We start from the raw sequence: 23,415 nt of genomic DNA on the forward strand, positions 1-23,415 counted from the left end.
GGCCCCTGCAAGACCCAAATTTTCTTGTTGATTTTCCTCCCCTTTTTTTACCCTTTTTCCTTTTTTTCCCTTAAAAATTTAATTTCAATCCGAGCCATCTGATCTGACAAATCTTAGTGGTGGCGGCAGATTTTTAAAAAAATTAATTGCATGCGTTGGTGCACATGGGTTTCAATGCAATGCAATGGGATGGGGTCGGCAGGGGAGAGATGCTTTGGCTCCACAAAGAGGGCATTATATAACCAACCATAAATTTCACCTAAGTTTCCCCCATAGAAGATCAAAATATTACCCAAACACGTTGTAACGTGCCGGTCGCGAGACTCTAATCCAGTGAAAAAACGTAAAAGAGAGCAAAAGGTTCATTCAAACACGTCGTTAATTACTCGAAAAGGATGATTTCAAAAATCCATTCTAATTCAGAATACGGGAATACCGCTCTCGCTCTCTCTTTCGAGAAAAACGAGATATTCAGCTTCCCTCTAATAATTGCAGCCGAGAGAGAGAGAGAGAGGGAGGGTGGGAATTAGCCGAACTTAGCTAAAGAGGAATCTCTCTCGCCTCGATCGATGATCACGATCCTTGGAACGTACCTAATCAGCCCCGTTATACTTTAAACAGTATACTAGTCCTGATAAGGCGGCGAAGCCACTTGTCATTAATATTGCTAATTATCTCTATGACCACGATTTTCTTTGTAGCTGGATATTAATGCCGTCTAGAAGAAGGAGAAGAAGAAGAAGGCATGGAGGCATGGAAAGCAAGCAAGACACAGGTCCAGACCCAGTCACTTGGGTCGACGCCACGTGGCTCCGTGGGGCCCCGGGACGTACATTCAGGGGGAGTGCCTAAAAGGCAATATGGCTTGGCTTGGCTTGGCTTCGTTTGCTTGCTTCCTTCTCCTCCTCCTTTTTTTTTTTTTCTCCGTGTGAACGTGTTTTTTTGGGGGCTAGCAGAGAGGGGTGAATATACGTGGTTTTCTTTTCTAAATTTTTTTTTTCGGTTCTGTTTCCTTTTGTTTACTCGGTCTACGATTGGGTGCTCTTGCTGGACAGGTCATTCAGGAGGACGAGCGTATATTTGACAAAACAAAGAAAGGGCGGAAGAAAGAGGAAAGAGGAGAGAAGAAGCGGTGGTGGTGGTGGTGGCGGTGGTGGAGGAGGGAAGAAAAGTCCTCCGCTCGGGTGACATAAAACTCGAGAAAGGAAAGGAGGCCAGCCATTGCCGAACGTGTTTGAAAGTCGAACAAAGACGTAAAAGCACCCCGGAGAGAGAGAAGCGCCCCCTCCCCCGGGGGACGATCCTGGGTCGTCTCCTGCTCGGAGCTCCACCGGAGACAGGGGCCATCTCTCTCTCTCTCTCTCTCTCTCTCTCTCTCTCTCTCTCTCTCTCTCTCCGTGTACCCTTCTTGATCTGCAAATCGAAAAGGAGGCTTCCTTTGTCGTTCTTGAGCTTCTTGATTCGCAAGTGGGTCTTGGCCGAATTTGCTCCCCGAGGACGAGGGAGCGATTTTCAGGTACCCTTCTTGGAATTTGCTTTCTTGGGGCTGGGAAGTTGTGGGGGTTTGGCCATTTTCTTGGTTTCTTCTCCGGGTTGATTTGTCTTGGTCCCCCCACCCACCCACCCCTTCTTGGGAAGCTCGTGCCGACGGTTCCAGCTGGGCATTGTCTGGTTCTTGGGTGGGTTCTGAATTTGCCACCACCTCGCTCTTTCCTGATTCGTCTTGGCGACTGTTTCGAGAATTGGATTCTTGAGCTGATTCGCAGCATCTGTTTTGTGCTCTCCGCTATCGATTGAAGCTGCCTTTTGTTGTCCTTCGGGTATGAAATGTAATCTGTCATGGATGTGGGCATAAAGATTTAGTTCCTAATATGTCTCAGTTTAGATAAGTGCAGTGCAGCTAAGCATACAGATGGCATTGAATGAAATTTCGAATGCGATCCCTATTCACTGTGCGGTTTTTTCAAACTAAATATTCTTCCTAAAATTAACCTCGTCCCATTATATGGGATTTGGTTGTTTCTTTGTGCAATTTGTGTACAGCTTATTGAGTTTGGTGCATTGATACATATCTGTTCTGTATATCGCATTAGGTTGTGGAAAGGTATTGTGCATCGGCGACCCCATCGTAGTGATTGCTGAAGTGAAGATAGTTTAAACGGTTGGCTCTCGGTTATCATCGGGTGGAGCTGGAAAAATGACCTGGAATCTGTTATGAGAAGCACAATGACGCTCCATGCTGGAGTCAAGATTTAGTTCTTGTGTTTGTAGGATTATATTTCAGATCCTATAATCTTGGACCGAAGTGAGGAGAGATGACTCGAGGTAGGATAAGGGCAAGGATCCGCCAGAGCAACCTTTATACCTTCGGATGCATCCAGCCCACCACCGCCGAGACTCAGGACCCGCAGTCATTGCAAGGCCCAGGCTATTCTCGTATAGTACATTGCAATGAGCCCCATATGCACAAAAAGAAACCTCTGAAATACTGCTCGAATTACATATCAACCACCAGGTACAATGTCGTCACATTTTTGCCCAAAGCATTTTTTGAGCAATTTAGGAGGGTAGCGAATATTTACTTCCTCGTGGCTGCAATATGCTCTCTCTTTTCTTTTTCCCCATTCACCCCGTTGAGCATGATTGCCCCGTTGGCATTTGTTCTTGGGGTTAGTATGGCGAAGGAGGCCGTAGAAGATTGGCATAGGTTCATTCAGGATATGAAGGTTAATAACAGAAAAGCTAGTGTCCATAAAGGAGACGGAGTCTTTGGTTATAAACAGTGGCGGAATATTTGTGTAGGGGATGTCGTGAAAGTTGAGAAAGATCAATTTTTTCCTGCAGACTTGCTTCTGCTGTCATCCAGTTACGAGGACGGTCTATGCTATGTTGAAACCATGAATTTGGATGGTGAAACGAATTTGAAAGTAAAAAGATCGTTAGAGGTGACTTTGCCTTTGGAAAGTGATGAAAGTTTCAAGGACTTTAATGGGATGATCAGGTGTGAAGACCCGAATCCCAGTCTTTATACCTTTGTGGGCAATTTTGAGTATGACCGGCAGATTTATCCACTGGATCCTAGTCAGATACTCCTCAGAGATTCCAAGCTCAGGAATACAGCTTATGTTTATGGAGTGGCTATCTTTACTGGTCATGACAGTAAAGTGATGCAAAATGCGACAGAATCACCTTCCAAGAGGAGCACGATAGAGAGGAAAATGGACCGCATCATATATGTTCTTCTCGCTGCTCTACTCGGTATCTCGTTGATCAGTTCTATAGGATTCTTTGTGCAGACAAAGTTCCAAATGCCCGACTGGTGGTACTTGCAACCCCAGAATCCTATGTCCTGTTATGATCCAAACAAAGCAGTGGCATCGGGCCTATGCCATTTTGTCACTGCTCTGATGCTGTACGGGTACTTGATACCCATCTCTCTGTACGTATCCATCGAGATGGTTAAGTTCTTGCAGGCAATTTTTATTAACAGGGACATAGACATGTATGATGAACAGAGCGGGGTTCATGCTCATGCAAGGACCTCAAATTTGAATGAGGAGTTGGGCCAGGTGGATACAATCCTCTCTGATAAAACCGGAACGTTGACATGTAATCAGATGGATTTTCTCAAATGTTCCATTGCAGGTACTGCATATGGTGTAGGATCCAGTGAGGTTGAGCTCGCTGCTGCAAAGCAAATGGCCATTGACCTTGAGGAGGAGCAGGACCCTGAGATTTCTAGTGCCTTCACTGTGCGGGGCAACAGAAACCAGTTTGGGGCATCGGAGATTGAACTAGAGACCATCGTTACTTCTGTGGCTGGAAAGCGTGAGAAACGCAACATTAAGGGCTTTGGTTTTGATGACAGCCGTTTGATGGAGGGAAACTGGATGAAAGAACCAAAGCCAGATATGATTCTGTTGTTCTTGCGGATACTAGCAATATGCCACACTGCGATTCCCGAGGTAAGTGAAGAGACAGGTGAAATCACATACGAAGCTGAGTCGCCTGACGAAATCGCATTTCTGGTTTCTGCTAGAGAATTTGGATTCGAGTTTTGCAAAAGAACTCAAACAAGCATATTTGTCCGTGAAAAGTATCCTTCTCCAGTTGTAAGGCAAGGAACTTGCACAGAAGTATTTTCTGCCCCTATGTTCTTCTTCGGCAGCATTAATCTGACTGTCCTTGTCTTATGGTATGATTTTTGGATGTTTTCCAGGGAATATAAAATTTTGAACATGTTGGATTTTACCAGCAAAAGAAAGCGGATGTCTGTGATTGTGCGAGATAAGGAAGGGCAAATTCTTCTTCTGTGCAAAGGTGCTGACAGGTTGGTCTTATGACAGCACTCCATATGTCTTATCAACATTTTTAGTTTAATTATCTCGTGAGAAAGCGAGTTAGCGTGATTCTCTTTCGGTGCCCTCCGGGACATGAATGTATATGTATGATATACCGTACTCCGTCATGTTGACCATTTATATTAGACAATCGTCATTCTGACATTACAGTTTCAATTTTAATCAGTTTCTCTAGGGTTTCTTTGCACGTGATGAGCTTTGCTCATCGCTTTCTTTCTTTTCTCAATTATCATGGGGGCAATCAGTTAACCTTGCTGTCATATGGTTTTTGCTATCAATGAGAACTTTGAAAACTGATGATTGAAGTTAAAAAAAATTTCGTGTATTTCTAGCTTCTATTTTTTGTGCTACTGTGGATTAGGGTATTCAAAGAGATTTGTTTCAAAAGAAAGAGCTGTAATTTTGCATTCTCTTCTAAGAGCAGTTACTTGGAGGGTAGCATCACCGTGGTGTCTCTTCTCACTTCTCTTTTCTTTGAAGAACATCCTCTGTAAACGCAAACACGGAGTCCGGCCATCCCATGATCATGCTCCTAATACTTTCTCTATTGAGGGTATAGATGGAATTATGTGGCATCTCTTTTGACCCGAAAGTTAACTTTCATGAATTGTGCAGTATCATTTTCGATCGGTTGGCAAAGAACGGAAGAGTATATGAGGAAGCTACTAGCAAACATCTGAATGAATATGGTGAAAATGGGTTACGTACGCTTGCTCTTGCTTATAAAAAGCTTGAAGAGTCCGAGTATTCTGCTTGGAATGATGAGTTTGTCAAAGCAAAGACTTGTATTGGGGCAGACAGGGATGCCATGCTTGAAAGGGTGGCTGAATTGATGGAAAAGGATTTGATTCTCGTGGGTGCCACTGCTGTGGAGGACAAATTGCAGAAAGGGGTAAAATAAAAGAATCATTCTCTTCAAGTTTATTTACTCACATACACCATTCGTTTAGTTCATCTGAACTCGAAGGTGATATCTACTGTTTTTCCCTATAGGTGCCCCAGTGCATTGACAAACTTGCCCAAGCTGGTCTTAAGCTATGGGTTCTTACCGGAGATAAGATGGAAACTGCAATCAACATAGGGTATGATGGTTGTAGCTAATAGAAAGCTTTCCCAATACCTCTTCCATTTGAATGAGATCTCTACTATCGAGAAATTAATTTCTCGCTGAAAGTTTGGCAGAATAGGAAAACCAATGGTTTTTCTAATCCATCGTGTCTATTGCAGATTTTCTTGCAGTTTACTTAGGCAGGGGATGAAGCAGATCTGTGTAACAGCAACAAGTCCAGACACATTAGGGCAAGACTCGAAGAAGGTAAGACTCTGGCCAGAGAGTTTGGACATTTTGTTTCGGCATAGCTGTTTCATTCGACATTTAGTGAACATCGCATCTTGTCGCTGATCAGGCCATCAAAGAGAACATTGTGATGCAAATCACCAATGCCTCACAAATGATCAAGCTAGAAAAAGATCCACATGCTGCCTTTGCACTGATAATCGATGGAAAAACCCTGACCTATGCCCTTGAAGATGATGTGAAGCATCAATTCTTAGGATTGGCAATTGACTGTGCATCTGTCATATGCTGTCGGGTCTCTCCTAAGCAGAAGGCGCTGGTAACTTTTCTCCCCTCTCAGAATTGTCGTATTCCTGCCTATGTTCAGAGGCTTCTTCATATACATACAAGCTTGCAATGCCTGTGGGTAAACCTCAACAGGATTTGATATTTATATTAGAGAGTCTGAACCTGACTCCAGGTGACGAGGTTAGTGAAGGAAGGAACCGGCAAGACTACATTAGCAATTGGCGATGGGGCGAATGATGTCGGCATGATTCAAGAAGCTGATATTGGAGTGGGGATCAGTGGGGTGGAAGGTATGCAGGTTAGTGCCTCCTTTTCTATCTCCTTGTGAAGGCTATTATCCTGACTTCCCTGACCATTGGTGTGTTTTGGACATATATCCTATGATGGTTAACAATAAGGAGCATCTCCTGCCTTCGACTCTGGATCTTCATAATAATTTGAGATCATTACTGTTTTGCAGGCTGTGATGGCTAGTGATTTTTCGATTGCCCAGTTTCGGTTTTTGGAGAAACTCCTAGTAGTTCACGGACACTGGTGCTACAAAAGAATAGCCCAGATGGTAATTTTGCGGCTTCCTCATTGACTTTATATTTATACTACTGTCTCGTGTGCTTGTGTCAGACATCTGTATCTCTCATGCCCACTGACTTTTTCTTCCCTTCCTTAATCCAGATATGTTACTTCATCTACAAGAACATAGCATTCGGTTTGACATTCCTCTACTTCGAAGCTGTGACGGCCTTCTCCGGGCAATCGATCTATGACGACTGGTACATGATTTTGTTCAATGTGTTTGTCACTTCATTGCCCGTCCTTTCGTTAGGAGTATTCGAACAAGATGTTTCCGCCGAGGTTTGCTTGCAGGTAACCATTTCTTGAACACTGTAATTTTGAAAATGAACAGAGACGGGCAATAGCTGATACACACTCAACCTAGAGACTTTTCCATGATTGCTAATTCATGTCCCTTCTCCTTTTCCCCCTCTTTTTGTAGTTTCCTGCGTTATATCAGCAAGGACCCAAAAACTTGTTCTTCAACTGGTATAAGATATTCGGGTGGATGGCGAATGGTCTCGTTGCCTCCATCGTCGTTTTCACCTTCAACGTTCTCTTCTTCTTCGAGCAAGCTTTTCGCCCGGGAGGCCAAACGGCCGACATGACAGCCGTGGGAACCGTAATGTTCACTTGCATCGTGTGGGTGGTGAACTGCCAGATTGCGCTCACCATGAGCCACTTCACATGGATCCAACATTTGTTCATCTGGGGAAGCATCGCGTTTTGGTACCTGTTCCTCTTCATCTACGGAATGTTCTCTCCCATTTACACGGGGAATGTGTACAAGATTCTCGTTGAGGTCCTCGCTCCTGCTGTGAGTTTCTGGGCAGTCACCCTCTTGGCAACGGTCACTTGTAACCTAGTTTACTTCTGTCACATATCTATCCAGAGATGTTTCAATCCCATGGATCACCACATTATCCAAGAAATCAAGTACTACAAGAAGGATGTCCGAGACCAGCTCATGTGGAAGAGGGAACGGTCCAAGGCCAGACAAGAAACCAAGATCGGTTTCACCGCGAGGGTGGAAGCGAAGATTAGGCAGTTGAAAGGGAGGCTGCAGAAAAAGCACCTCCTTGCCGCCGCGTCGTGACAGGACTTAAAAGAGGGTTTCGGTTCTTATTTGACATGGATACATTTTTTTTTTTCTTCAGTAGGGTTTGGGGCCATTGCAGATTTCTTTGTTGAGGCCCCTTTTCTTGCTCAATTTTTTGTCCCAGGAAAAAAAGAATGTAATCAGATGAAGGAGAGGGGATGATTGGATCCCCTCTCGTGCACAGATAATCTGAAGTAGTCATATAACCGCCTCCCCTGTATTGTAATCCCTGTGTAAAATTTTGATGAGTGATAGCTCTGAGATATAGTGGAAATTGCTTCTGTTCTGTACCAATCTCTTCACTCCTCTCCTCTTTTAAATACCTATGCAACATGTCCAACTTGTCACAATGACGTATGCAAGTCCTTCAAATCTAAGCCTATGTTGATCTATTGCCACCAATTTCCGTCAAAGTAGGTGCATTTTGCTTGTTTTGATCACTTCCGTGAACTGGATATACAAGCAAACTGGCTAATTTTTCTACTGCTAGAAATTGTCAAGCATGATTAAAATCGGGTTAAAGTCGGCGTAACGAGAATTCATCTCTCGACTCTGCCGAACTATATTCGCTTTTCGAACTAGTTTCGAATGACCCTTGTCCCGAGCCGTGGTTTGCCAAGTCTATATTTAATCGATGCGAATACAGCACAAATACAAGATTAAGTACGAAAACCAAGAATGCAACAGCTGTAAACAGAAGGTAAACCAACCACAAAAGCGATTATACAAAGCTGCTTAGGAACCATTGGAATTGTCATAAATATAGTATCTAATTCTAGGAGGGAATTTCAATGGACATGCAAGGTAATTGTATCAAGTGAAAATAAAATAAAATAAATTGTTGACGGGAGTCTAAAAATATAAAAATCTCAGATAGATGCATGAATTTCACAATTTCAGAGTCAAAATGCTTTATATATGCGATTTTTTACTTTTTTTAGATTTAAATTGAATATTCAAGAGTAAAATCGAATATGCAAGCAACATATAAGAAGCCACCCAACTTCTAAAATAGAAGTAATCATTTTCGAAACAACGGTGGTTGCATACAAGAATCGAAAGACTAATGAGCAATTTGGTTATAAAATTTGTCAAATTGATCCAATCAAATCCTTCCATTGTTTTTAATATCCAAAAAAAATAAAAAACCTTCCATTAATTGCATTTCTAGATTAAACTTTCGTGACAAGTTTTTAGACTCGATTGCACTTTTTGATAGTTTTAGGATTCGATTGCACTTTCACGACGAGTTGCAGAACCGAATTGCAAAAAGTTGCAAAGTTGTAGGAATCAGTTGCACGAGGACTTCCAATACACTTATACCTAAAAAAAAAAAAAAACATATCTCGAATGTTCTTTCGAAAATAATAAATTACAAAAGGAAAAAAATAATAATAGCAAATAGCAATTTTCGATGAGCAAGTAAACAAGAGTCAAGACAAACCAAAACAAACGACCGTGATTAAGGAAACGTAATCACGATTAAAATGGTCGATTAGATCAAAGATCGTCACCGTCTCGTTCGGTTCGGTATACCAACACGCTCCCTATCCCTCTCTCTCCCTCTCTCTCTCTCTCTTCTCTCTGGCTCAGTCATCGCGGTTCCATGGCAATGGAGTCTCTCCTGTAGCAGCAGCAGCAGCAGCAGCCTCCTCTGGATAGCGGTTAGGGTTTTGTTCCCCGTCGCCGGCGGTGGTGGGGGTGGGGGTGGGGGTGGGGGTGGGGCTGGGGCTGGGTTTTTGTGGAAATCCCGGCGCTCTCCGATGGAGCCACGCGTCGGCAACAAGTTCCGGCTCGGCCGCAAGATCGGCAGCGGATCGTTCGGAGAGATCTACCTCGGTGGGCTGCTGATGCTCGGTTCCTTTTTCGCTTCGTCCGTTCCGGTTTTTTTTTTGTTTTTTTTTTTTTTGTGGGGGGTTTGATTGTGATTGAAGTTCGCCGCGAATTTTTGGTTTTCAGGTGCGAATATCCAGACGAACGAGGAAGTCGCGATTAAGCTTGTGAGTGGCTCTTCTCCCGGTTGGAATTGAAACCCTTTTTCCTTTTTCGAAGCTTCTCGTGCGTTGTAGTTGTTTCTTTAGTGTTTGTTGTAGCCATCATCGCATCGGTGTTTTGATGATTTAGGATTTTGATGCTTTGATTTTACGTCTTTTTGGGGGATATGGATGGTGTTTGACTGGCATAGATAGTTGGTTCGCTTGCTTCCCCAGCTTCCAGCAAGTCGGCGGTGCTAGCTTCTGTATTTTTAGAATGATTGTCGATAACGAGTGGAAGCTTCCTCCTTTTGTGGCTTTTCGCATGCATGTGTGTGTATGTTTGGAGCTGTAATGCATGAACTCATGTCGTGCTTCTGGTATGATAACGATCGAATGCCCGAGCGATTTGCTTCCATGGCGATCTTTTGCAATGCATGTCTCGACTTTGTCGAGAAGTCAGCGCTCTTTGTCCCTCGTCGAGTATGACTTTTTGCCTGAAAGATTACTTGAAAGGGTAAAATAAAAGATCGATTTTTCACTTGAAACATGTATGTTTTGACTGAGTGAGATTGATGACGGGGTTGAAAGGGGGTTGCGTGGAAGCAACTGAGGAAACTATAGTATTCTCTTTTGATGACATGAAGAAGCTCTGTTGCCAATTAACGAGTGTAGTAGTGTTGCTCGACCTATGTCTACATCGTCCTCGCCAAAATGGTACTCTACCATTTGGTGGAAGACCTATTAAAGGAGACTTAACAAGCTTCTTCGTATTTCTATTTTCCTTTGTCTGTTCTCACTCTGATGATGTAGTCTGCATGCAAAGATTTATGTCGTGCATAAATTACTCTGAATTGGTATGAGAATCGAGTTTTGTTACTATGAGTAAACTCTATCGGTGCTGCGGGTCTGTGGCTCTACCAAATATGTGTAGATGGAGATGCTACTGCCTTATCTACTCGACTTTATAGCAGAGAAGATCCTTCATGTTGGACAGATATCTGTTAGTAGATAGAGAAATTTAAGTTGATGTTCAGTGGCAGACTGTTGAGGTTTGTCTGTTTGTATACACTAATTGATTCGATTTGAAATGTTTATGAACGCAGATATTGACAAACTGGAAAGTGACACGAATTAAAATACATCATTTCTTAAGTTTTGCAATGACACGACTTGACATGAGCTCATAACTCGTCTTTGACATTTGAACATGAATTGCCAGCCTTTTGCGAGGGATGCACAATTTTATTTATCTGTATTTCTGTCAGAAGATAGAAGCATAGTCTTTTAAGGAAGGTGAACCGTGCTTCTTAATTCTTTTGATTATTTGGTTTGCAGTGTAGGCACCGTTTTGAATTGATTGTGCCTTTTCTCTGTACTCAAACACATTATTCAAAGACGCTGTTGAATTCTGAAGCACATTTTTTGCGCTATTAATGATAGTAAATTCTGATTTAGTTTTATATAACACCACTTGTTTAGGAAACTGTCAAGACAAAGCATCCTCAGTTGATGTACGAATCAAAGTTGTATAAAATACTTCAGGGAGCAAGTAAGACCTCAACTTGTGGTGCTTCTTTTTCTGATTCAACTGTGCATGCTTTATGTCTGTTCTGATGTTTTTCATGATGCCATTGGTTTGCACGTGCTTATCCTTGGCAGCTGGTATTCCAAATGTAAGATGGTTCGGTATCGAAGGGGACTACAATGTACTCGTGATGGATTTACTGGGACCAAGTCTGGAAGATTTATTCAACTTTTGTAGTAGGAAATTTTCCCTTAAGACTGTTCTCATGCTCGCTGATCAAATGGTAGGTTTGTTTATGCTCGTGGTTCTTTGTTTTACCTCCTCCTCTTATCATTTTATAGAACTTTGATATTCTTTACAGATGAATCGCATTGAATTTGTTCATTCTAAATCATTTCTTCATCGAGATATTAAGCCAGACAATTTCCTCATGGGTTTGGGTAGGCGTGCAAATCAGGTGGAATTCAGATCTTTTTTTGCTTGACTTTGTATCTGCATATTAAAGGACTTGATTTTGATGCCTTCTCACCTGCTTGAATATAGGTTTACATTATTGATTTTGGTCTTGCAAAGAAATACAGGGACACTTCAACTCATCAACATATCCCCTACAGGTTGGTTATTTTACACTCAGATTAACTGTTAGTACTTTAATGTCTTTAAGATTTGATATTTCTACCCCTTTTTAAGGGTGGGGTGAGCCTTTGCTACTTTAGCAGTGCTAAACTCACGGCTCTCATCTCGGCTGGCTTCTTATCTCTCCCTGTAATTGCTCATTATTCATTAAAATGTGATTGCTGGTTGATAAGTTCCTCCTATTATTTTCTGTTCCATTTATATGTCTTTTGCAAGTGAAGCATGCATGTTTTGCTGGTCGGCATAATCCCTCTGGTTTAAATGTAAAACTAGCTTTGTGAAGATGTAATAAATGATCTTTCCGGCCTTTTTGTCTAGAGATTTCAACCAATTTGATGTGTTTCACCAGTTACATGTTTTTTTTTTTTTTGATATTTTCATGCTGATGCTGATGTTGATGACAGAGAAAACAAGAATTTAACGGGAACAGCCAGATATGCTAGCATGAATACTCACCTTGGGATTGGTATGCTTGAGCCTATTTCTTCTATCTTCTCATGTTACCCTTATAATGAGACTGTCATATGGCTCCAGTCTTTTGCTTCTTTGCCTGTAGAAAAACTCACTATATTTTGCCTGTTATTGCCAGAGCAAAGCCGTAGAGATGATTTAGAATCACTTGGATACGTTTTGATGTACTTTCTCAGAGGAAGGTAAAACTCTTGCCAACTCTTTTCCTCATCCCATCCTCTACACCACCCCCTCCCCCAAGACTCCTCTCCAACGCTACCTATCTTCTTCTTTTTGTTTTCTTTTTTTTTTTTTCCATCATTTAAGTTTTCGCTTTTCTCTAGCCTACCCTGGCAGGGGTTGAAAGCTGGGACAAAGAAGCAGAAATACGAAAAAATCAGTGAAAAGAAAGTTTCAACTTCTATTGAGGTGATCACTAGCTTTTTAAGTTAATTTGATTCGTTGCTAATAGATATATATTTTCTCTAGAACTGTTTAATGAAGGAAGATAGTCTTCCGAAATTGAAACATGTTCCTCCTGTCTTCCCAGGCATTATGCCGGGGTTATCCTACAGAGTTCGCATCATACTTCCATTACTGTCGGTCGTTGCGATTTGACGACAAACCAGATTATGCTTATCTAAAGAGACTGTTCCGTGATCTCTTCATCCGTGAAGGTTCGAATTTAATTAGTTCATTTTTATCTGCGGTGAGGTCATGCTAAGTTGTTTCAGACAGGAGTTCTACCTCATGTTAGATTGTTCACCTTTTTTTGAGTTTTTTGCCAACAAATTGGAATTGAAAGTATTTTATTGCACTAGGCTTTCAGTTTGACTATGTCTTTGATTGGACCATTTTGAAGTATCAGCAATCTCAGATTGCCACTCCTCCTTCCCGTGCTCTGGTGAGAATCATATTCCATATTGAATTTTGCTGCCCTTGGATGGTCAGATTCATTGGGTTCTTATGCTACATTACATTCTTATGAACAGGGCAATGGAGCTGGTCCAAGTTCTGGCATACCTCCGGCTGTTAATAACACAGAGAGGCAATCAGGTGATCCTCCTTTCCTTCATGACACAACTCGCTCCATACCTGGCAGTTCAGAGCAGTCATTAGTACATTGCAAAAAATCTCTATTAATTTGATATTTCTTTTAACGTTTAATGAAGGTGGCGAAGATGGTAGACCTGCTGCATGGTCTCTGGGAGATCCATCTCGTCGGAGGCACTCTGGACCAATTGTGACTTCTGGAAGTTTATTGAAGCCAAAGAATCCAGTTGCAAATGATTCTGTCACATCTAAAGAAGCTCTGGTGAGTCGCTCATATAGTCAGCTAAGGAAATATGCCCAAAAATATCATTATGGTTGTTGGCTGTTTTTAGTGGTGGAATATGCCTTAATTGTGTTCCATATGTTTGATCATTGTCACTCGAAATGAATCTTTCTGAATCCAACTGTCCTGAATGATGCCACTTAGAATAATACCATGGTGAGCTTGGTGGGATCACATGATTGTGCCTTGTCAGGTTACAAGGCAAGTGGTTAGTTGCTGTGATAATCATGTCCTGTGTTCTACTTGCAGTTTGTAGTATTGGGATGCAGGAGGGGAAAAAAGCGATGCCATTTTATTTGTTTGGTTATCAAACTTATTTATGCAACTGATAAATTGCCTTCGAGTTCTACCAAACTATGCAGTGCCAGCATCTGCTTGGAGTTTTTTTTTTTTGGGTACTTTTCTCTGTTGAAAAATTCTGTAGGGAACATGTTGACATACTTTTACTTTGCCAGGTGGAAAAGAGCAGGTCTACCGTGATAATTGGTTTCTTAATCTTAGTGCATATTGTTTGGTCTCTGTTTCTAATGTGCATGATTTTATGGATGATTTGTTCTCTATGTTAATGAGTCATATGTTCGCTTAAATATATGCAGTTTTCTAGTTCCACTATCTTGCGGTCAATCAGTTCATCAAGGAAGCCTGCAGTTTCTGGCAGTCGGGATACTGGGATTCTCGGGACTGAGTTGGATGCCTCTCACCGTCGTACCACAGATGTGAGCCCAGCAGTCAATCATAAATTTTCCAGTGCCCAAAGAAATTCACCTGTTGGATCATCAGAGCAGAAGCAGGCTTCTAGTAGAAATGCCTCAAACATAAACAATTTTGAGTCCACCCTGAGAGGGATAGAGAGCTTGCATTTCAACAAGGAGAGGTTGCAGTATTAGCAACGTTGAAGCTCGATATCACCACCCGTTGTAAATCCGTTCATGGTATAATATTCGTGCACTGAGTTTGTGAAGTCTGTTTTATCCTGCTGGGGGGGTTCCAACTGTAGCTACACAATAAAGACCATGCTCTAAGTGAATCCCTTGATTAACCCAGCTTGGTCTGTAAGAGTTTCTACCATTCCAACTCAGTTGTATTACATGGTTTAACAGTTATTTTAACCTCTGCTTTGAATCATGGTTTGAGGAGTGTCGTAAAGTCCAGGTTGAAACCGTCTGTACACGTTCCTTCACATTATCGAGATGAAGAGCATGTCATGCTCTGTCAAGAAGCTGAATAGAATTTTATGACATTACTTTTGGAATTGCCTTTTATTTGTCTTTTCCTTGCTCATACTTTTACAGCAATCCTTTTGTCGTGCCTGCCCAATTGAACTTTTGCGTCTAATTGACGTTTCTTCTCCGGTAAAAGCTTGGATTTCAATTACGGGGGTGGCTGTATGCTTGATGATTTATTTTTGCATCATGGAGTAGTCTAATTGACATTTCTTCACTTGACCAGTGGAAGATAGGGTGTGATCTGAGGCCAAGTCGAAGTCGATGTACTGTCGAGCTTTACTCGACTTGCACATTCGGTGCTGGAAACTTGACTCTAGCTCGATTGTTTATTAATTGTCTTGCTCGAGCTCGATTCGACTACAAAATCGAGATACCCGAGCTCTACTGACAAGCTTGAGTTGGAGATCAAGTTTTATTAGGTCGATATTATGTAATTTTAAGTATTTTGACTATTTTTACAATTATGAAATATTTGTTAAAAAGGAATGAAAGCTCAATTCTCTCTCGAGTTTAGAGTCGAGTATCAACAAGCTCTAACTTGACTCAACAAGATACTTAAATAGTTCGAACTAGAGCTCGATGAAATGAGGCAAGCTGATTTCAAGTAGTCATCGAGCCAATCCAAAGTTACTTATAAGTAGCTTGATTCGTTTTAATCTTAGCGAAAGAGAAATCTTAAAATGTGATCTCTACAAATATACGATCATAATTACGATTATAATAGTGTGCAAATTTTAAGTTAATCTTAATATGCAGGCTAGGTCCCCTATCCATCTCTGGCTCCTAAGCTCTAATAGGGACGATGTTCTTGGGTGAGTATTTGCCAATGAACGAAAACAATGGTAAATCACTTTTACTCAAATGTTGGTTTTTGTATATTCTCAATCATTTAGTTTTCAGTTTCTTAGTTTATTTATGTGATCATGGGAGAATTTTCGAGTGTGATGCCATATTTATATAAAGAGGGGTTTACAAAATTGGTTTACCAAGTGATGCGACAGACCGCAAGTGGATATTTAATTAAGTGGGTCACAGTCGCCATTCAATAATAGCTTGTGATATTTTAAACTAGTGAAAGTAAACTTGGCATGCTAAAAAAAACACATTTGTCTTGGCACTCCAAGAAATACAGAAAACATGGGGTGTAGTTGGTGGGAGCTTGAGTGAGTTCTGAAGGAACATGATAAACTTCTTCAGCTTTATCTTGCCTTGAACACCATTGATATGTCTTATATGCACTTTGTTCCGTGTCCTCACCAGTCGCCTCTTAATTTAACATTCATCTTTCCTTACCTTTTCAACCCTAGATACATTGCATGTTAGTTTCCCAAAAAAAGAAAAAATCGGCAGGAAAGACAAAATTTTGAGTAGTTTCCCTTCCTCAGACCTAGGATATCACACAATGTGACAACGAAGCAACCTCATGGATCATCTACATGTTCTACATGAAGCCTCCTCACGTTTTCCGAAGCACACTTCTTTAAAACGGTCCACATTGCCTTTGACAACATTTGCAGAAATTGAGGTCTCGAATTCGCTGCCAGGGTTGGCCCCAAAAAACAAAATTAGCACCGCAAGGGACTCTGCAAATCACCCCTTTCCCCTCTTGTGACAGAGATAATTACCCTTTTGCCTATTCTCCATTTGCTTCAATCTTAATCCAGATTCTTTAAATTGCAGCTAATGAAATTACAATAATCAAATAATAGGTTAGCCATTGAACCAGAAGTTAAGTTAGGAACATCATATAATGGCATAGATGGAGAAAGGAATCACAGGAAAGATGCTTCCTAAAAGTCCTTTTCATCGTTAGTCATCCAAAGATCAACTATAGAAAGAAAGTTTCAAATACAGTCCTTTTCATCGTGTTTCAGAGACTTTTCCATTTTTTTTCCTTCCGTGCCAGAAGCCAGCGGTGTAGATTGGTCAATTAATTACTGAACTTGCAAAAGCACAGAATTACCATCATCTCTCAAGTTAGATCAACACCTTGACTATACAGATCTGATGAAACTAGATTGAGCCAGGCAACAAGTGGTCTATGACCACCAAAAAGATTTACTCTCTTTTTTTCCCCTCTCAGAAAACAGAGACAACAAAGACACAGCTCCACATCAATGTGCTACATTAAGTATTTGATTTATTTTTAAGAGGAATTTGGAGATTTGGCATTTGCGAATTCCTCCACACCTTTAGCCTGAAGTAAAACACAAAACAAAGGAAGGAAAAAAAGAAGAAGAAACGCCCTTTTTTTTCTATCATCATCATCATCATCATCATCATCATCACCACCATCCATAGACAACTTGGTTACACGTGTTCTTGATCCACCTGAAGCTCTTCTTGAGGGACCCTTTCATCTTGCCCTCCACAGTGTAGGCCTTGTAGCTAGCGACCCTCTTCTTCCTCTGGAGCTCAGGGTCGCCGAAGGTCCAACTCTTTGACGATGCAGATCCGACCCTACTCTTGCTCTTCTTCATCTTCACCTCCTTGCCGGGCATGAGCGTTGGCGGGTTTGAGGTGGAAGAAGAAGAAGAGCCTGCATAATTGGCACTGTAACTCCTCAGATCAAGCATGCTTGTTGGGGCAGGCCTCCCTCCATAGTAGCTCTCCATCTGCATTCTTCCATCTCTGCATGACTTGGATCTGTATTCTTCCATTGATCACAACACAAACCCAAGAAGAAAGAAGAAGAAGGAGAAGAACCCACGGTGCGAAAAGTGTGAATAATGGAGTTGGTCTGGAGAGAGAGAGAGAGAGAGAGAGAGAGAGAAGACTAACTAAAGAGAGAGAGTTCTTGGGTTCTTTTCCATTTTTCTTTGGTGATGATACAAGTAGAATTTATTGCCCTTTGATATTTCCCTATACCAATTTTCATGGGTTATCGTAGAGTATTGGGAACTGCTCAATATGAGTAGATGACGTACTGTGGTACTTAACTTTTTTTTAGCGTTGGGCATTTAAAGACACTTCAGGTGGGCAATGGAATGCCGTGTATTATAAATTGCATGAGCTTCAGTGACTTGCTGATTAACTAACTAGTGGGAACGAAGAAAAAATCGCAAAGAAGCAAGAAAAACAAAAAGGAAAAGAAAAACGAGAAGCTGCATTTGGTTGGCCGCTATGTTTGAATGGGCATGGAGGGCCCAATGACCAGCTTTGAGATAATTAAAGCCAGCTTTGACCGCTTACTCAGATCTGAAAACGACTGAGCGTGGAGAAAAAAAGAAAGGTTTCTTTGCTAATTCTTTATTCGGTTAGCGAAGACGAGATGATTGGGCTCAGTTGATTTCGCCGACGACGGATCGAGGCTGTCGCGAATGGCTAGCGATCGCATGCGGATGATCGACTTCCTTCAGACCGATCACGAGCTAAATCAGATGGACAGGGTTGCGGAGATATTTTTTGGTAGCTTGTGGTTGTGAGCGACTGGTGTGTCTTTGGTAGAATTTTGTTCGTTCAGGACTCGGGTTGAATAAGCCTTCAATCGCCTTGATAATGACAAATGGGTGGGTCCGAAAAGCATAAAAGAAAGGCATGGTAGTTGAGCTGAAAGGCTCCTGTGGATTTGAACATCATGGTGATGATGAGTACTGTCAGCTGAATCATCAAAATCCTCTCATCAAGAGAGCTAAGCCTAAAAGAATCATCTGGCAAAAGAAGAAGAGAATAGACAACTCCATCATAAGGATAAGATCAAGACCTAGCAATTGAAAACGATCCCATGCGTCTCAATTCTCTGAATTAGGGAATCAATACGACCTTCCGCGAATCACGATGCGTCAACGAACGATAACTAGGGTTATCACAAGGTGTAAACGACCCTGACTAGTGAATTTCTAAGTTTGATCTTCGTACCATCTCTTTTGCATTTGCCATCACTTGAGAAAGAACATCATCTTACAATAGGTATCAGCGCCTAATCATCGAGGACATGTCATTGTCCTTCGAAATAATCACGACACATTTCGCTTAGACAAAACTCTATAATCAATTGCTTGCTGATTTTATTCGCTGATAATCATGACTTATTTCAAACTTTAGAGAGGACACGATGCAGATTCGCTCGACTAGATCAAGTGGGGAACCCTTTGGTTGACTTAATCTGATTCCTTTCTAAGAGAGGAAAAGACGTGATACAAATCCAAATCAAAACTAATGATGATGATACAGCAGTCAGAAACCTGAACGACACTTGGATTTTTCTGTGAGACATTAAGAACAAGAAATTGGTCTAGCTGTGCACAACCGCATGAAGCCGAAAATCACTAAATCATAAGGTATCTTATACGGTAATGAACAAGTTGCCTTCAGACGACAGAATGCAACAATCAAAATAGCAAGCATTGCCAGAGAAAAGAAAAGAGAGAAAGGACCAGGCCATGCCACATTGCCACTATCACATGCAACTTCAAAAAGTAACGCGGTCACCAGAATGAAAAGACCATGCTTAGACCAACTAATGATTTTGTCCATAATCTTGAACGACAAACATAATACAAAACCCTCCCCACAACAAAACTTGAAGCAGTATTGCAATTGCACCATAACCATTATGATTTAATCGTCAGATCCGTTCGGATATCAATAACTTAAGAAACTACTTTTTGAGGAACCAAAACAGAATACTGTCGATACCTCGAGAATAAGAAAAAGCCCTCTGCCTCGACCAGTGACAAAAACTCATCAAAGAAGATCAGCAACATTGGATGGTAGCTCCTCGATCACCACATTGTAAAATTTCTGAATATCAAATAGCATTCTCTCATCATCTTTGGTCACAAAATTAATTGCCACACCCTTTCTTCCAAAACGGCCACTTCGTCCTATACGATGGAGGTAATTTTCCGGTTGAGTCGGCAAATCATAGTTTATAACAAGCGAGACCTGCTGCACATCAATACCACGAGCCAGGAGGTCAGTGGTGATAAGAACCCTAGAAGATCCAGACCGGAATTCACGCATAATAATATCCCTGGTGTTCTGGTCCATGTCACCATGAGTTGCAGAGACTGTATGGTCTCGGCTTCGCATCTTATCAGTAAGCCAGTCAACCTTCCGCCTCGTGTTCACAAAGATAACACTTTGGGTGATGGCCAAGGTTTCATAGAGATCACACAGAGTTTCAAGCTTCCATTCTTCTTTGTCAACATTGACATGGAACTGCTTGATACCCTCGAGGGTGAGCTCATCACGCTTAACCAAAATCCTAACAGGTTTATTCATAAACTTCCTTGTGATCTCGAGAGCTTCTGGCGGCATAGTAGCCGAGAACACTCCGACCTGTATCTTAGATGGCAGGAGCTGGAAAATGTCATAGATCTGAAAATGAGAACAATACCATCAGTCAACAATGTCTTTGAAGTAGGCTCATTAACATCAGGCGACAAACACCAACCAGTTAAAGTTTACAGGGACCCAATACTCACATGATGCAATAAGAACATCTAGAATTTAAGAGACATGGGATGCTTCAACAGATTTGACAAAAATGGAGAAAAAGGCCACTGTGTTCATACCTAGCAACAAGAGACGTCTCAAATACACCAGCCTTCTTTGTGGCCTTGTGGTTGGGCTTCAGCAACCCAACCTCAAGGTCACTGGAACAAAGGCATGGGTTTGTGTGTGTATGAGAGAGAGAGAGAGAGAGAGAGAGAGAGAACAGAGGTAAATCAACCAGGTCATAAATACATTTTCAGAACATACTTCTGCCCCAAAATTATATGAATGACGCATCTATAGCATCAATGACCGAGTGATCTATTATTGTCAGATTGAAAATTTTCTTTCTTGCATAATATCAATATGACATCTACAATATCCAATGCAAAATGCTCTCATCTTTTTTCCACAGGTAACTCAACCTGGACACAAAATTCGGGAAAAACTCAGTTTCATTGCATTTTGTTCAAGCTTTAAAATAAATATTATAAATCAGCAAAGAAAACTGAGTCGAGGAAGGAAAGAAACCTGATCCTTGAAACCTCGTGAAAGCATCTCGTCAGCCTCATCCAACACAAACATTTTGATGTAGTCCGGACGCAAGGATTGCCTTCGCAACATGTCAAAAACACGACCAGGGGTGCCAACAACAACATGAACACCACTTTGAAGAATGCGTTGATCTTCGCGAACGCTTGTTCCACCCACACAAGCATGAACCTTCACACCGAGATAATCACCAAGGGCCCGCATAACCTTTTCAATTTGTTGTGCCAGTTCCCTGGTTGGTGCCAAGACCAAGGCCTGGCACTGGACTAGACCATAGTCAAGTTGCTGCAGGATTCCCGAGCAGAAAGTTGCTGTCTTCCCAGTTCCAGATTGAGCCTGCTGAATCACATCAAGACCCTTGCAGAAAGGAACAATTCCTCTTTGCTGGATTGCAGAAGGCTTCTCAAAACCTTCAAATTACATTAAGTAGCATTTACTACAACTTTCAATTGATGATGTCTAACTAGAAAGCAAGTAGGTTGCCACCCTATTTTGACTACATTGTAAAATTTAGGCGCTTGAATGATCACAAAACCTAGGCCACTGGATATATGTATGTGTTTGTATGTAAGTATGTTTTCAATCGATAGATAAGCATTCAGGTAATATTGCAACTTGCGATGTCCCCAACTATAACAGTTCTCCAGTTAAACAATCTCTTTAATCAGCAGTACCATATATGAGGCAAACAGTAAACTAGGAAAAAAGATCCTGGAAGGTACCATAAGCATAAATGCCTCTCAAAAGGTTTTCCTGCAAACCCATTGCATCAAAACTATCATAAACTTCATCATACGAGGTGAAGAAATCTCCTCCATCACCAGACCTACAATCCATCAAGAAATTATAGTGTTATCTCCTTTGAGCCAGGAATGACAAATTTTGGTACAGATTCAACAAAGATATAATAACAGAGCTACAAAATAGAAGTAAGCTACTTACAATTCACTCATCTTTGCGTCATACTGACGTGGATCAAATTGCGAACCTTCTGGTGCCAGTCCTGCCATACTGGATGGAAAGTGAAGTATGTTCAGTATCAAGATATCAATTGCGTGTGAGTGCGTGCGTGCGTGTGTGGGTGAGAGAGAGAGAAAGAGAGAGAATTCTATCTCCACAAGAGACATTGTTTCCAATGCAGAAAAATGTTACAGAAAAGCCAAACTTGCAGGCCACTAGGACAGGACTACAAGCATTAAATTCCGTTTCAATTTCTGAAGAAGAACTATAAAGGGCAGCTGGCTATCTGATATAACAGGAAAGACTCCTTGAGCACCAGAAACCACAGTGCCCACTTCTCCAGAGTTACAGAAGACACCGGAAGTTTAGCTAAGAAAGGATATAATTAAAAGTACACACTGTAAAGCCTCTCGTATGAACATCAAGAAGGAGGAGGGAAAAACAAAGAAGCGGGTCTTTGCAAAGCAAACAGCTCGACACGGCCAACACGGTTTCATGAAAGTATTCTCCAACCAACACTAGCTTCACATCGACGAGCACAGCAGCAGCAGCGAACACACCACACAAAAACAACTATTGGCTGTCGAAGAAAAACTTCAACTCCACATCAACGAGAACACCATCAGTGAACATACCCACAAGAAAAACTTCAAGATATAACGACCGAAGAAGAAAAAACAAACAAACTTTTTTCCGAATCGGGCTGCATTCGCAGCACCAAAAACCGACATCAAGCTACAACCGCAGAAGTTCATGCACACGGAAGATCCGAAACTTCCAGCGAACAGGGCTATCAATCTCCTTCCGACGAACCATCTCACAGCTACAGAGAACACAGAAGCAGGAGCCACCAAAACGACCGCAAACAAAAGGGAAAAGGGACCGCGGAAACAAGCGCGCGAGAGAGCAGGAGCCGCCGGCAGCCTCCAGATCCCGACACGGAGCCCGGGCAAGATAATCAGCAAATCAACCAAACAACAGACCCCCCAAAGAAGAAGAAGAAGAAGAAGAAGAAGAAGAAGAAAAGCCCATCGAGCAAGCAGAGGAATCCAACATTCGCAGCACTTTCGGCCATCAAATCAAAATCCCGGACACTCCATAAAAGCCGAGAGAGAGAGATATAGAGAGAGGGAGAGAGAGGGAGAGAGAGGGAGACGAGGGATGCAAATCACCTGGTGGTTGAAGACGAAGTCGAGATCGAGGGAGAGAGAGGAGGAGGAGGCGAAGAAGAAGAAGAAGGAAGAAGGTGGTGTTTAGGGTTTGCCCAAACTCCTCGGATCTGCGCCGCGGAGTTCGAAAGATAAAAAGGTGGGAGAGGCAAACGGCGTTCCCTTATTTATACTCCCCCCGCAAACGGAAGCCCCCCCCCCCCCGCCGCCCGGCCAGCCTCTCTCCTCTCGGTGGCCTTCTTAGGTTTTCGCTGGGCCATACTCTCTCTCTCTCTCTCTCATCCCCCCAAAGGGCTAATTTCCCATCTTGCCCTTTCACATGATCAGGTAAATATTTTTTTTTTTGTCTCTCTCTCATTCAGAATTGGGAAAAAACCCCAAATTTTGTCACTTGTGACACATTTACCCCAAACTTTTTTTTGTGACACCAAAAACCCCGAACTTTACTTTTTGTGACACATTTACCCCGATGTATTTAGTCCATTGGCATTTTCGTCTTTTTTGCTTTTTTTTTTTTCTTTTCTTTTCCTTTCCGGCGAGGGGGGCCCT

At 41.9% G+C, this 23,415-nt stretch overlaps 4 protein-coding genes and 1 non-coding gene across 7 annotated transcripts; 2 read left to right on the forward strand and 3 right to left on the reverse strand.

The window, feature by feature from the left end:
• Positions 1–1,368: 1,368 nt before the first annotated feature.
• Positions 1,369–7,885, forward strand: LOC115678357 (probable phospholipid-transporting ATPase 4). Of its 3 annotated transcripts, none has more exons than XM_030601728.2 (11): positions 1,369–1,516; positions 2,094–4,117; positions 4,220–4,330; positions 4,977–5,253; positions 5,355–5,443; positions 5,589–5,676; positions 5,768–5,977; positions 6,119–6,244; positions 6,407–6,505; positions 6,619–6,810; positions 6,941–7,885. In XM_030601728.2, the coding sequence occupies exons 2-11, from the start codon at positions 2,316–2,318 to the stop codon at positions 7,592–7,594; spliced, it is 3,648 nt and encodes a 1,215-aa protein (XP_030457588.1). In that variant the 5' UTR covers positions 1,369–1,516; positions 2,094–2,315; the 3' UTR covers positions 7,595–7,885. The 3 variants fall into 3 exon arrangements, with proteins under 3 accessions (XP_030457588.1, XP_056167238.1, XP_056167237.1); XM_056311263.1 differs by having other exon boundaries at positions 6,619–6,716; positions 6,941–7,346; XM_056311262.1 differs by lacking the exon at positions 1,369–1,516 and adding an exon at positions 1,606–1,820.
• Positions 7,886–9,299: 1,414 nt separating this feature from the next.
• Positions 9,300–14,772, forward strand: LOC115678358 (casein kinase 1-like protein 2). Its single transcript, XM_030601729.2, has 14 exons — positions 9,300–9,436; positions 9,557–9,597; positions 11,053–11,122; positions 11,233–11,381; positions 11,460–11,555; positions 11,642–11,712; positions 12,139–12,200; positions 12,324–12,387; positions 12,529–12,613; positions 12,735–12,861; positions 13,006–13,088; positions 13,177–13,240; positions 13,357–13,499; positions 14,117–14,772. Exons 1-14 carry the CDS (start codon positions 9,361–9,363, stop codon positions 14,405–14,407), a joined length of 1,422 nt encoding a protein of 473 aa, XP_030457589.1. The 5' UTR covers positions 9,300–9,360; the 3' UTR covers positions 14,408–14,772.
• A 2,243-nt stretch (positions 14,773–17,015) lies between these two features.
• Positions 17,016–17,765, reverse strand: LOC115678329 (uncharacterized). Its single transcript, XM_030601688.2, has one exon. It carries the CDS (start codon positions 17,404–17,406, stop codon positions 17,032–17,034), a length of 375 nt encoding a protein of 124 aa, XP_030457548.1. The 5' UTR covers positions 17,407–17,765; the 3' UTR covers positions 17,016–17,031.
• Positions 17,766–19,179: 1,414 nt separating this feature from the next.
• On the reverse strand, positions 19,180–23,006 carry LOC115678328 (eukaryotic initiation factor 4A-14). Its single transcript, XM_056311423.1, has 5 exons — positions 22,870–23,006; positions 21,680–21,748; positions 21,460–21,563; positions 20,717–21,147; positions 19,180–20,068 (listed from the first exon to the last, which is right to left on the reverse strand). Exons 2-5 carry the CDS (start codon positions 21,745–21,747, stop codon positions 19,433–19,435), a joined length of 1,239 nt encoding a protein of 412 aa, XP_056167398.1. The 5' UTR covers position 21,748; positions 22,870–23,006; the 3' UTR covers positions 19,180–19,432.
• LOC115678520 (small nucleolar RNA snoR98) lies at positions 21,881–21,993 on the reverse strand. Its single transcript, XR_004005389.1, has one exon. It is a non-coding gene; the product is annotated as a small nucleolar RNA snoR98 (small nucleolar RNA).
• Positions 23,007–23,415: the final 409 nt, after the last annotated feature.

This window comes from Syzygium oleosum, unplaced genomic scaffold (genome assembly GCF_021117445.2).
Source record: "Syzygium oleosum isolate NSW1041296 unplaced genomic scaffold, Sole_v2.1 Sole_v2.05, whole genome shotgun sequence".
Classification (NCBI taxonomy): Eukaryota; Viridiplantae; Streptophyta; class Magnoliopsida; order Myrtales; family Myrtaceae; genus Syzygium; species Syzygium oleosum.